The 12,973-nt window shown below is 41.1% G+C and overlaps 1 protein-coding gene across 4 annotated transcripts in view; it reads right to left on the reverse strand.

Annotated features, from left to right (window-relative positions):
* Positions 1 to 902: 902 nt before the first annotated feature.
* Positions 903 to 12,973, reverse strand: part of MAP2K4 (mitogen-activated protein kinase kinase 4) — a 131,739-nt gene continuing 119,668 nt past the window's right edge. For all 4 annotated transcript variants that reach the window (XM_077892612.1, XM_077892611.1, XM_077892610.1 and 1 more), the window contains 2 exons: positions 4,781 to 4,826; positions 903 to 3,585 (listed from right to left, as the gene is read on the reverse strand). In XM_077892612.1, the coding sequence (XP_077748738.1) occupies positions 3,472 to 3,585; positions 4,781 to 4,826 (160 nt within the window). In that variant the 3' untranslated portion in view covers positions 903 to 3,471. The remainder of the gene's footprint in view (positions 3,586 to 4,780; positions 4,827 to 12,973) is intronic.

Genomic DNA, 12,973 nt, shown 5'->3' on the forward strand with positions numbered 1-12,973 from the left:
TCTCTATCTAAATGGGACCCTACAACCCGACTTTAGACAGCTACAGTCAGGATCAACAGAGATAAATGACACACGGAGTCTCACAGAGCATGAAGCACATAGTCTACCTATTTCTCATGACAGTCTTGCAGAGCTGGGCTCTAGAAGCACCACAGGGTAGCCTTTCCCCTGGTAGCTAAGTTGTCACTGGAGAGGTCAAGGAATCTACAGGCGGGTCCTTGGAGCATGTTTGATACTTACCACAGCTGGTTCTGGAATGATTATCTCCTGCATCTCAGGTCAGGCTAGAAACAGGCACAGGGTGAGGTGCTGAATCTGCGTATGATCAATGAGCCAGGATTTGGTCAACAACGGAGAGGTGGTAGCGTTAATAGGTAAGTTCAGTGCTGGAGCTTCGAAGCCCTTCTTCAGGCTTCCAGAGTTTTTTGCTCAGCTCCATCTCTCCTCTTCCCCCTTACCCCCACAAACCTCCCAGGTCTGACCTCCTCAGATCTTTGACCCAGAAATCTCCTCCTCATCCTCTCTTAGATAGTGGGGACTGCAGTCTGAGCTGGTGTCTTGTGCCCAGCCAACAGCCACAGCACCAGGAGCAGAAAGCATGGCAGGAAGCCACACATCAGGCCAAGGCAGGCTGGGTTCTTGAGGTCGTGTAGCTCCATCGTGTCACAGGTTGAAGAGCGGTACCCTCTTCTTTTAGCATCCAGAAAGTTGGGGCAGCTGAGGACAACCAACAAAGGAACAAACTTGAAGAGACTGCATCACACCTGCTCAGGCAGAAAACAAAGCAGGTGCTTCGAGGATACGTCTGTATGTATAGGGGAGGAATAAGCAAAGAGATACAACAACCACAAGACGGGGAGGAGAAAAAGAAAGGAGCCATAAACACTTCCAGAAGCAGAGAATTCTTCCCAATGTGAAATGCACAGATAATTTAATGGAATTTACTTGATTTTTCCCTCTCAGGGTCTGACTTCAGGAAATCAAATTACAAAGTCATCATCACATCCTAAATTTATTACAACTGACCTGCAGGCAAAAGGATAGAACTATTACATAAACACTTCGATTCCATGTATATATCTTAAATAGAGGAGGAATTCAAACAAGAATACAGGATAAAATATTCCAAAGCTCCAAGAAGCAGCTATGTTACTGAGCTCCATTTTTACAGACAAATAAGGCAATATCCCTGCACATTAGCTTTTTGATAATTTTTATACATTTTTCTATGGTACAAGAGAAAAATAACCAGAGCTCACAATGTACAGTTCTTACACTATTTTCACAGTTTGTGAACACTATACACCCTTTTATTTTAATAAAGATACATTGTAATAAACTCCTTGCCCTTAAGTTTATAGTTTATAATAATCTATGATTAATACACTAAAATTGCCTTTTGATGTGGTCATCCACACAACAGAACGGTCAGATTAGCTCCTGGACAGTCAGAATTGCTTTTATCCCCATGTATATGATGGCAAAGTGACTCTATGCTGAGCCAGACGGGAAGCTGACAGCAGAGCAACAGGTTTCCTCTTGAGTCCCCGGGAGCAATGGAGGATGATGGCTTGGTGTGGCCGAAGGAAAACGTGCAGCAACGCTTCCTTTCAGAACATGGGGAAGTCTAAGATTTAGGAAGTAGGGGGTGGGGGAAAAATGAGGGAAACTAGGCAAGTGGACCAAAGCGATCAATCATTTCTGCATTCTGAAGTTTACAGGGATGTAACTTGAAACAGCACCGTTCTCCCTCACCTGTTTTATAGCGTTTGTGACGGTTGCCTTGGGAGGAGGCACACAGCAACACCTGCCAGCACCCAGTTCTAATGGCACCACCTGCCTCTCAGCCCGTGGCTGCTTTCTATCCTGTGTGCTCGAACCACTCACAGTGCTGCTTAACTGTCACACAAAGCCAAATGCTTGGTGCTTGCGAGGCCACAGCGAAACCTAAGGGGAACCTAGCTAATGAGTACATGAAGAAGCATAGCAACAGGCAGCATATTTAAATGGCCTCATCACTATTCTGGGGTGGTCTGGGGGCTTGGGGTTTTGTGGTGGCTGTTGTTGTTTTAGTAGAATTCCTCTTCTACATTCCAAATGTACATTTAGAAATGTACATTCCAAAAATGACAGTGACCTGCCGGAGACTCTCACAGGCAATGAGCTTCTCTAAAGGACTGCCATTTCAGGCCCTCATCTGGTCAATGTGTCTCTAGAAGATGCATATTGATCACCTACCACATCAGTGGGGCCTCACATTTCTCAGCCTTTTAAATGTTATGGCATAGGGGGGATCTGGGGCTAAACATCCCTGGTAATTAAAAAGGGCTTTGACATAGGGAGGAAAAAAGGCAAAATATTGGGATTAAGCAAAAGTCACAGAATGGCAACAGACCAGACGGGCAGGCAGAGGGATTCAGAAACTGAAGATCTGGGCCAGTAAGGGCAAAAGACTGAGGTTTGGTCTTGTGCTGCCTACAAGCAATCTCTATGCAATCAGTCAAGGCACATCGCTTCTAGCTGCTTCTCCCTGTGAGTGAGTTATGATGGCTAAAGTATCAGGCTTGGGACTGAGGGGGAAGAAACATCTGTAAACTTTGCCTTCAGGACGTTTCTCTTCTTTCAGTCTGGGTGGTTTGTGGCAGACGGAACGTCAAGTTGGCAGCACACCGAATTTTGAGAATGAAGATTCTTAGGATCAGCACCTTCTTTGACAAGCGGCAGACTCCTGAGTCTTCCCGATGAAGAGCAGAAGGATCAGTAAAGGAGAAAAGAACACATTCTGTCCTGTCTCAATATTTCAATGTCCCGCCTCTTTGAACGTAACATGGTTTTTGGTAAAGATAAATTCATTCTAATTTAATGTGATTATTTCAAACAGGAAATTTGGCTAAGCAAATCGATCCCCGAACATCGACTGTGACGGTAAAGCAACAGAATATCAAATCAGTAAATCTATTGCACTTGGTGAAGAAAGTAAATTCCTCCTTTGTCTCCCAGCTCCAGAAGACCATGTGCCTCGTTGGCTGCGCCAGCTCTTCTCACTCAAGCCCAAGTCTCTATGTTCAGACACAGTACATCCATCACCGCGTTCTTCCGGCATTGGGAAGTCTGACAAAACACCATTCCAGTAGCTGCTTCTCCAGGTTTCGAGTCTAGAAATGAATTTAAGATGTGATCTAATCACAGTCGACAAATTGATCGTACTGACTTCCACATTTCATGAATATGTTCATCACAAAAGAGCAGGATGAGGTCTCTCTGACCAGCACTAACACTGCATGGTCACTCGGGTATCACGGGGATGCATGTTCTAGGTGACGGGAGTATACAGACATGATGGAAACGAACACCAATCTTATTGCACATGGTGTCTGGGCGAGCAATAAAAACACTGTGATACGGGATGAAAATTCTTTACGTCTTGCTTCCTCTCAGCCCTTTTTTCTCGAGTCTGACGTAGCAGCGAGATCAATCAACGTACATGGGAGAGCTGGGAGTAGCTGGCATTTGATCCAGGATTTTACAAACATAGCAGGCAACCTCTACGGTACGTTCTTCATACATCAAAATAAAGGGATGTTTCTGCAAGAAAATTGAACAGAGAAAAAGAAAAGTAAAAAATCAAAGTTCATATCAGAGCCCACACGGAACTTTGCCAATTGCGATAGGGCATAGAACCAGAGGCCCCAACCACATGGAGCCATACGATATCGTAGCACCAGTTCAGAGAGGCAAGCAGGGAGATGTGTTGGTGGGTGTGGGTATGCCTCATGTGGAAAAGCTGCCCTGGCAATGAAGTCGGGACACTTATCTCTACACCAGGGAGTATTTGTCGAGGCAGAGAGCAGAATTGATCCTCAGCCCAGAACACAGGTGGAGCATCTGCCACCATCTGAGAGCCAAGAAGAGCTGCACGAATACTGGTCACCATTCCTCTTGGGACACAGACATAAGCTTCAACCTCCCCTTTGCCCACATATAGCAAGAGGAACTCCAGTTCTTGAGACCCCGCTCCAAGAGGCTTAGCAGAATGGCATCCTACAAGCTTCTGCCCTGTTCCCTGCAAAGCGTCTTGCCCCATGTCTGAATCACAAAGCCACCCCTTCACATCCCTTCTCCATCAGCAATTTTTATTCATGGCTTCTCTAAGTACGCTGCCTGGGTATCTTTAGTCATTGCTGGCACTGACCACAGGTTTGACCTAACACCCTGGACTGCTAGACAAGGGGGTCTTTCCTTAAAATATTCCCACAATATTAGATTACAGTATCTTCTTCACTGCCAAGACCGATGCCACATCTGGGACTGCTTACAACACCCAAGTCCCAGGGATGAGTGAACTATCAAAGAGACGGGAATTTGCTGTGTGATGTAAATTTGTGTAAGAGCATTTCACGAAGGTAGAAGCAGCACAATAAAGTCCTACGGGTATGTTATTCATACACAGACGGTGGTGGAAGGTGGCTCCTTAAAGAGAGTGTTACAATTCTCTGGTGTAATTTTTATGACCTGTTAAGGCCAAAATTTTTTCTGAGAATCCAGCTGGTAAATTGGTAGGAAAATTATAACTTCCAATTTTCTCTTTCCAAATATCTGTTTTGAACATTTTTTAAAAATTATTCAGTTAGGTCAACCTGTTTGTTTAGGATAGAGAGGACTGTTACTTGCTTAGTGAACTGGCATGGTAAGAGAATTCACAGTGAGGAAATATCTAAAGTTCCCCCCAAAGTAAAAAAATAAATAAAATAAAACAAAATTCCCTAAGTCTCACACTCACCAGAAGTTCTTTATACTTTGGCCTTTTGGATTCATCCTTCGTAAGGCTAAAACAACATAAAAATACCATTATTAAAATGGAGACACAGTTACCCAAGTATTTTTCTTTTCACAAGTGAAATACTACAAAGAATCAAGCAGTTTTTTTCCTTCAGATACAAGAGTAACAATGAGGACAACCTGCCAAACATAAAAAACACAAAAAAATGAGACAAGTATCATCTAAGGATTTATCCTGAGGATATTCAGTGTAGAAGCATTAGTGAAAAATCAGAAACAAGTTGACTACTGAAAATCGGATAAATTATGGCACAGCCACTTGCTTTACAGAATACTACACAAATATATGAATGTGCAAGTATAAAATTGTGTGCATGTGCACACATGCATGCACACTTTCTAAATATATACAGGAGTATTTATAGAGACACTACCAAAGAGAAACCAGAGTCAAGTAAACTAGAGAAAAACCTTATAAATTTATCCTTAGATTTTTAAAATGTTTGTACTCTATCTCAAAATCCTGTGTTCTCTGGTCCAAAAGTTGACGACACTACAACCTCACTAAGGACTATACTGATTTACTGAACCCTCTGCCTGATTATATTGCCCCTTGAATCCTACCTTGTCTAATAATGTTGCCAGAAGTATTTTTACGTTGTTTATATTTATCAGATTTGTCTTAGACCATATCTTAATCACCACTCTCCTCCAACCTCAACTAAATTCATTTTTTTTACTATCAAAAGTTAATTAGGGGCACCTGAATGGCTCAGTTGGTCAAGCGTCCAACTCATTGATTCTGGCTCAGGTCATGATCTCAGGGCCGTGAGACTGAGCCCCGCATCAGGCTCCACGCTCAGGGGAGAGTCTGTTTGAGATTCTCTCTCTCCCTCTGCCCTGACCCTCTTCTACTCAGGCTCACTCTCAAATAAATATATTTTTTAAAAACTTAATATTAGCAACATAGTTCACCTATTTCTAAACTAATTGCTGTGTTCTACACTCCGCACCTTCTGTGCTACAAAGAATTCCAGAATGCAGGGCTTCCCCCAGCAGATAGTTGCCAGCCTCTAAAGGCTGACCTCGGCAGAAAAGAGCCACCTTAGCTCCTCTGGGGCAGCTTGAGCTAATGACTGCTCCACAAAGGGGTGAAGAAATCAAGACCCTCATCCACGTGAGGCCAACCTGGGAGGGCCATCCCAGCGGCAAAGCTTGCTCTGGGGTCAGCAGAGGCCTTCACCGAGAAGGCAGTATAGCCCAATGTTGCCTCACTAGCTGCTGATCCCACAGTCACCACCACCTCATCAGCATCCTGTACACTGTTCTCTGCCTTCCAGGGAACCAACACGCAGCACTCTTCTGTTAGGTTCACTTTCCTTCTTGGCCATGTCTACCTTCTCAAATAATCTAGGAATGGGAAACTCTTTAGTCTTTCCATTCCTGAAAAAAAAAAAATCTGTATTTCCTCCTTATTCTGAAAAACTGAATGCCTCAGTCTAAAACTTTAAGACAAGGTTAACAATGATTTTTCCTCCATACTCTGGGGCTAGGACTCATTTTCTGGCAATTGTGGTTGCTGATAACAAGCTGGTGGCCGTCTAATTAACTACTCTCCCTCACAGACATTCTATCTTCCTGCTAATTTATACTTTATCATTGTTCTGCACTTTTATTTCAATGCATTTAGGTATAAATTTACCTTGATTTAATCCTACATCATACAGAGACTTTAGTTTCAGTCTGAGAACATATCTTAGATCACTTCTCAAATGCTTTTCACTACTGTCTCCCATATCACTTCTCCACTTCCAGAATTATCTCATCATTTTCACTACATTTTCACCTTAAAAGTTCCCATTCTATTCTCCTTGGTGCTTAACTGCTCTCTGCTACAGTCTAATCTGTGGCATGCTGGGAAATCCCTAGGCCTATATGCCAACTTCCAATTCTGTCCTCAACTGTTTCTGGTCTAGAGTACATCAAATCTGCTGTCCTTTGTAAAGATAGCTATGTTTTCTCATTTCTAAAACTTCTATTTGTTTCATTGCCGTTTTACTTCTTCCTCAGTTTTAACAGAACGTACCCCTTCATTTCCCTTCATTTGTACATCTTAAAGATACTTATTTTATTTTGAACTGTATTTTAGACTATTCCATAAACTCAGCTTGATTTAAAGTACATTCACATTCTGTTTTACTAGTTGCTTTTCTTAGCATTAGACTCCATGTATTTTGGAATTTTGGTTTGTGAGGTATGCATGGTTATCTGTACATCAGTTTAACAATTCTCTGAGCGCCTACCAAGTACTATGAGCAGCTAGAGATACACAGAACAGTGTATCTGTGGCATTCACTGTGGCTGCTTATTTTCGGGTCCACCAATATAGAACAAGGTCCCATCACAGCTCCCTGAAGTTCCAGTCCCCTGCTGATATTAGGATTATTACAGACCTGGTCCTTTGGCTATCTATGTCCCCGCTGTTCCATAGCCCTGCAGCTTGCCAGGCCCAGGCAGCGGCTGACATAGGTATTTCTCTCACTCCCCAGATCCTGACTTCTAAACAGCTTGATGCTATGGGTCCCCATCCAGAAAAGAGCACTTGTGGAACTTTGATGCTGCAGGAAGTAAGGCCCCAGCTGCCATTGACTGCTTCTAGACCTGGAGAGAGCAAGGGCAAAGCTGCAGACCTCCAGAGTACGTTTTACATACTTCCATCACATCTGCCATCGGTACCGATGTTTATTTTGTAAAGCTGCCACGACTTTTTGGTTTTCTATTTTTCCATGTCATTTAATGGAGCAAAAAGCTGTGCCAAAATAGAAACTCATAATGCCATGTGAGTAGAAATGGTTAGCCAAATTATTAACACTGTCTTCTGTTTCAGAACTGCTGTTGCCATTAGTAATCATATTAATCCCAAATTAAGCCCTGTGCTACCATTAAGATAGCCACCTACCAAATTCATTCCAATGAAATAACATTTTAAAATGTATTTCCTTAGCCACGTATCAGGTGCTATCATTACCACAATGGACAGGCAAACATTTCCATCATCTCCGAAAGGTCTGCTGGCAGCTTCAGAGCCACTTTTCGGTTTACTGCTCTTCCCTTCGATTTCACCGAATCTGCTTAATCCAGCTGCTGAGTTTTTTAGTTTATGCTTTTTATTTCTGGATGTTCAATTCATTGTTTTGTAAGTTTCTGTTCCTTGCTTGTATTTCCAAGCTTCTTCATTTCTCTTTAAATTTATGAAAAACTTTTTTGTTTCTAATTATTCCCATATCTGAAGTCCTCAGATATATTCCTGTGACCAGTCGTTTCTACTAATTCTCATTTCTTGTATGAATGTTGGAATTTCTTCTGAACAGCTCATATTGCACTTGACTTTATCTTTGAGAATTCTTGGGTACCAGCTTGAAAGATCTGGTCTTGCTCTACCAACTGAGTCTGTCCAAGCAGCAACCTCTTACAATCCTTACCTCCCCTAATTCATTTTAAGCCACTTTATTTTTTAATTGAAGTAGCATTGACACACAATGTTACACTAGTGTCAGGGATACAACACAGTGATTGGACAAGTCTATACATCATTATGCCATGCTCTCACCTGTCACCATACAACACTATTACAGTATCACTATGTTCCCTATGCTGTACCTTTCATCTCCATGACTTATTCATTCTACGACTAGAAGCCTGGACCTCCAACTCCCCTCCACCCGTTTTACCTATTTCCCCACCCCCCTCCCCTCTAGGAACCATCAATTCTCAGTATTCATGGGTCTGCTTCTGCTTTTTATTTATTCATTTGTTTTAGATTTCACATATAAGTGAAATAATGGCATTTCTCTTTCTCTTATTTCATTTAGCATATCCTCTAGGGCCATCCATGTTGTAACAATGGTAAGATTTTCTTCTTTAAGATGTGGTTTATGTATACAATGGAATATTACTCAGCTATTAGAAATGACAAATACCCACCATTTGCTTCAACGTGGATGGAACTGGAGGGTATTATGCTGAGTGAAGTAAGTCAGTCGGAGAAGGACAAACATTATATGTTCTCATTCATTTGGGGAATATAAATAATAGTGAAAGGGAAAATAAGGGAAGGGAGAAGAAATGTGTGGGAAATATCAGAAAGGGAGACAGAACATAAAGACTGCTAACTCTGGGAAACGAACTAGGGGTGGTAGAAGGGGAGGAGGGCGGGGGGTGGGAGTGAATGGGTGACGGGCACTGGGTGTTATTCTGTATGTTAGTAAATTGAACACCAATAAAAAAAAAAAAAAAAAAAAAAAAAAAAGATTTTCTTCTTTATATGGCCAAGTTACATTCCACTACATATATGTATGTGCCCATCCACACACACCATACACCTTTATCTACTCATCTATGGATGGACATAGATTGCTTCCATATCTTGGCTATTGTAAATAATGTTGCAATAAACACAGGGGTACATATATATTTTTGAATTAGTGTTTTCATTTTCTTTTCCTAAATAGTAGTAGAACTACTGGATTGTATGGTATTTCTATTTTTAATTTTTTGAGGAACTTCTATGCAGTTTCCACAGTGGATTCCTACCACTAGTGCATGCAGGTTTCCTTCTTCTCCACGTCCTTGCCAACACCTGTTATTCCTTGTCTTTTTAATTCTAGCTAGTCTGGCAGGTATGAAATGATATCTCCTTGTGGTTCTGATTTGCATTTCCCTGATGACAACTGATGTTGAGCATCTTTTCATGTGCCTCTTGGCCATCTGGATGTGTTCTTTGGAAAATGTCTATGCAGGTCCTCTGCCCATTTTTTAACTGAATTATCTGCAGTTTTTTCGTGTTGAGCTGTATGAGTTCTTTATATATTGTGGATATTAACCCCTTATTAGTTATCTTACCTCCTGTAAGTCCTGATTTCACTTAGTTTTAGAACTCTGTTTTGTACAAACTGTTACATTTAAAAAGATACCATAATATTTTATCCAGTATTTTAGTAGTTTCGGTGCAATTATTGTCCAAGATTGATTCCACCCTAATAACCTGAAGTGGTCACACTTATCATTCTATAGCTGTTTCTTCACTCTTCGGGTATTGCTCTCATTTTGTATCTTTCTTCATTGGTGTGTACATTTATATGTGCCTGTGTTTTAAATGAAAGCTTATCAAGTTTTCTTTATCTCTGAAATGCATAGGAAAACAGCAAAATCTTACATCATGCCTAGACATGACTTTTTTTTTTTTCCTTTTGGTTAATTTGGTCTGGTATTTTAATTTAAGGACTCAAGTTTTTCTTCAAGTAAAGAAAAAGTTCATTTTAATTCTCTATTATCGGTTAAGTGGAATCTCCTGGATTTTTTTTCTCCATATCTCTCATCATTTGTCTTTTATCTTTTTGTCCCTTTTATCTGCAAGATTAACTCAAGGGTATTGCCTACTTCATAGATTTGGTCAACCTTGCAATACTCAATATGCTATGTACCACCACTTCCTCCCCCTTCAATTCAGAAACCATGTTTTGCTACTTGAAAACTCTTCCTGAATTCAAATTAGTCCATTCTCACCAGTTTTTTCCCCCTGATTTCTTCAGTGGCACATTTTACAAGAGTTTGTTTATTTGAATTTTTCAGATTGATACAATTCTCATCTTCATTTTTGTTTCCTCATGCCCTAGGGACATCAATGCTGATCGGACACCACAAGCTGATCCTGGTCACAGACCTTGGTGACTGTGAGAAAATGGGGAGAGCTATCTCTAGAGCACCATCCCCTTGCCAAGGGATTCATTTCTTGGGTTTGTTAGAGCAGCTTCCACCGTGCTCCCCAGCCTCTAACCAACATAGTGTCTTCGCTATCTCTAGCAAAGGCAGGAATGAATACTGCCACAGAGTCCCAGCCATGTCTGAAACCCACTATGGACAACACTCCTTTCAAGATGTTTTTAGGAATCAAGATTTGATTCCTGGCGGCCTGTCCCCCAAGCTGCCTCCTCCTGCAGGGCCTCTGTGCTAAGCTGAGGAATTTCTGTGCTGGTCTTACACCCTCCCTGTAATGTTATCCCTCTGCATGTGGCAAATGTGAGACCAGTCACCCCATCCCTGAATTCAGCCTTATCTTTCCAATTTCACAAGAACTCAAGGATAGTACTTCTACCCTTTTTCAGAACAAATAAAGACTTTTTAAAAATTCCATTAATGACTTAAATAGGAAGTTAAAGCAGGGAGGAATGTAAACTGTGAGCTGGTATCATCACTTTGGCCTCTAAGCCCTCATCTCCTTTTTATTCCTTAAACAATCTTTTAATTGAAGCATGTATTCAGAAAAGAACACACGTCCTAAGTGTGGAACAAAAATAAGAGTAACAATATTTGACTCTATTACCTTTTATTCATTCTTGTCTGCTTTTTCAGTTTCATATCAATAAAACCATACATACTGTTTTATGTCCTCCTCCTCTTACTCAGTGCTGTCTGAGATTTACCCCTGGTGCTGAGTGCGGCGACAGTCCCATACCTGATGCCGTATACTGCCGTGTAAACATTGCGAGAACTTACAGTCTACTGTTGACAGATGCTCTTATTTCCAGCTAGAAGTTATTACAAATCTGCGGTTCTGGACATTATTATCATGTCTTATAGTGTGCCTCTGTTGGTGGTCACCGAGTATACTAGAGACTTGAACTGTTGGAGCAAAACGTATGCGCCAGCTGTATTCCACCAACTCTGGGAGGTCCTGCCACAGCTTCTCAAAGAGACTGCGCCAATTTACATGTCTGTAAGTACTGTAAGGGACTTCCAGTTGCTTTAGACCCTCGCGGTACTTGAATTCTTTAAACTGAAGTCATTTCTGGTGACTAGCTGGCATTTCATCATAGTTTTGATTTGCGTTCCCCTGGCATCTAATAATGCCAAATGAATACCCTTTCATATGTTTACTGAACTCCTGGATATCATGTTTTTAAGCATCCTTTCACATATTTGGCCATTTTGGGTTGTCACTTTCTTGTTTATAAGTGTTTTCTACACATGAACACTCTCATTCTGAATGAAAATCCTTTTTCAAACATCTGTATGGAAAGGACACTGCATGGGTTGGCTGTTCATTCAATGGTATCTTCTTAATCAATGAACATTCTTAATTTTAATGAAATTGAATTTTATCTCTTCTTTTATGCATAGTTGCTTTCTGTGAACTGTTAAAGAAATCTTAATCTACCCAAAGGCCAAGAGAATATGTTCTCATATCATCCATACATGTTTAACTTACACAACTGAAGAAACTCAGTTTGGCTGAAAAACAGCTCAAGGGGAGGACTAAGAAATGTGGCTACAACAATAAACCCCAGCCAGATCATATTGGGTTTGGAAAGCCAGGTTAATTTAGATTTTATCTTTTTAGGGCCACACGTAGCCTTTGGACCAGGGCTCCCCAATCTTTTTTTCCTTGTTGCCCCTTCCTTCCTATGAAATTTAAACACTGTATACCTGTTTCTATTCCACAGTAGCCCTGTGGAGGGCTGCAAACCATTATGTTATCCAAGAGTTTCTGCCTCTCCAACAAAGTTTTGCCCCCTATGGAGTGATGATATCACACTGTTAAAAATGCATGCTCTAGGACAGCTTTAAACAAAAAGTAACATGATCAGATGTGCATCACAAAAATACAACTCTGAAAAAAGAAGAATGGTTTGGAACAACATGATATTGGATTATGAGGAAAACCACTAGAAACCTGAACAATCCAGGTCAGAGAGAATAAAAAATGCCCCCAGGACAGTGGAAGGGAGAATGGACAAGTGTGGAGAGCTGACAGGAGCAGGTCATAAAAACAGATGTACTTCTGACTACAGACCCAGATGATCTGGGATGAGATGGAACTATGGACCTTCTCAGAGAAAACAATGCGACACTGATGTCTATACCCATTACCTGTAGGGGAGAATTGATACCAAGGGTCACAGAAATAAAAAAATACACAAGTACTAAACATATTTACAACAAACCAGCAAAGAGATGAAGGGATTAAGAAGAAAGCAACTCTGGTGGTAGTGTCACAGGTGAGCATTTTAGAAACTACTATGCTCTATGACTCACATACATTACTTTAGCCAAATTGCTTCATTAAAATGGAATATATAAAATCACATGTAATTCTATAAATTGTAGATCTGTGTGCAAAGGAACAAAGAGCCAA

Source organism: Canis aureus, chromosome 3, assembly GCF_053574225.1.
Source record: "Canis aureus isolate CA01 chromosome 3, VMU_Caureus_v.1.0, whole genome shotgun sequence".
Classification (NCBI taxonomy): domain Eukaryota; kingdom Metazoa; phylum Chordata; class Mammalia; order Carnivora; family Canidae; genus Canis; species Canis aureus.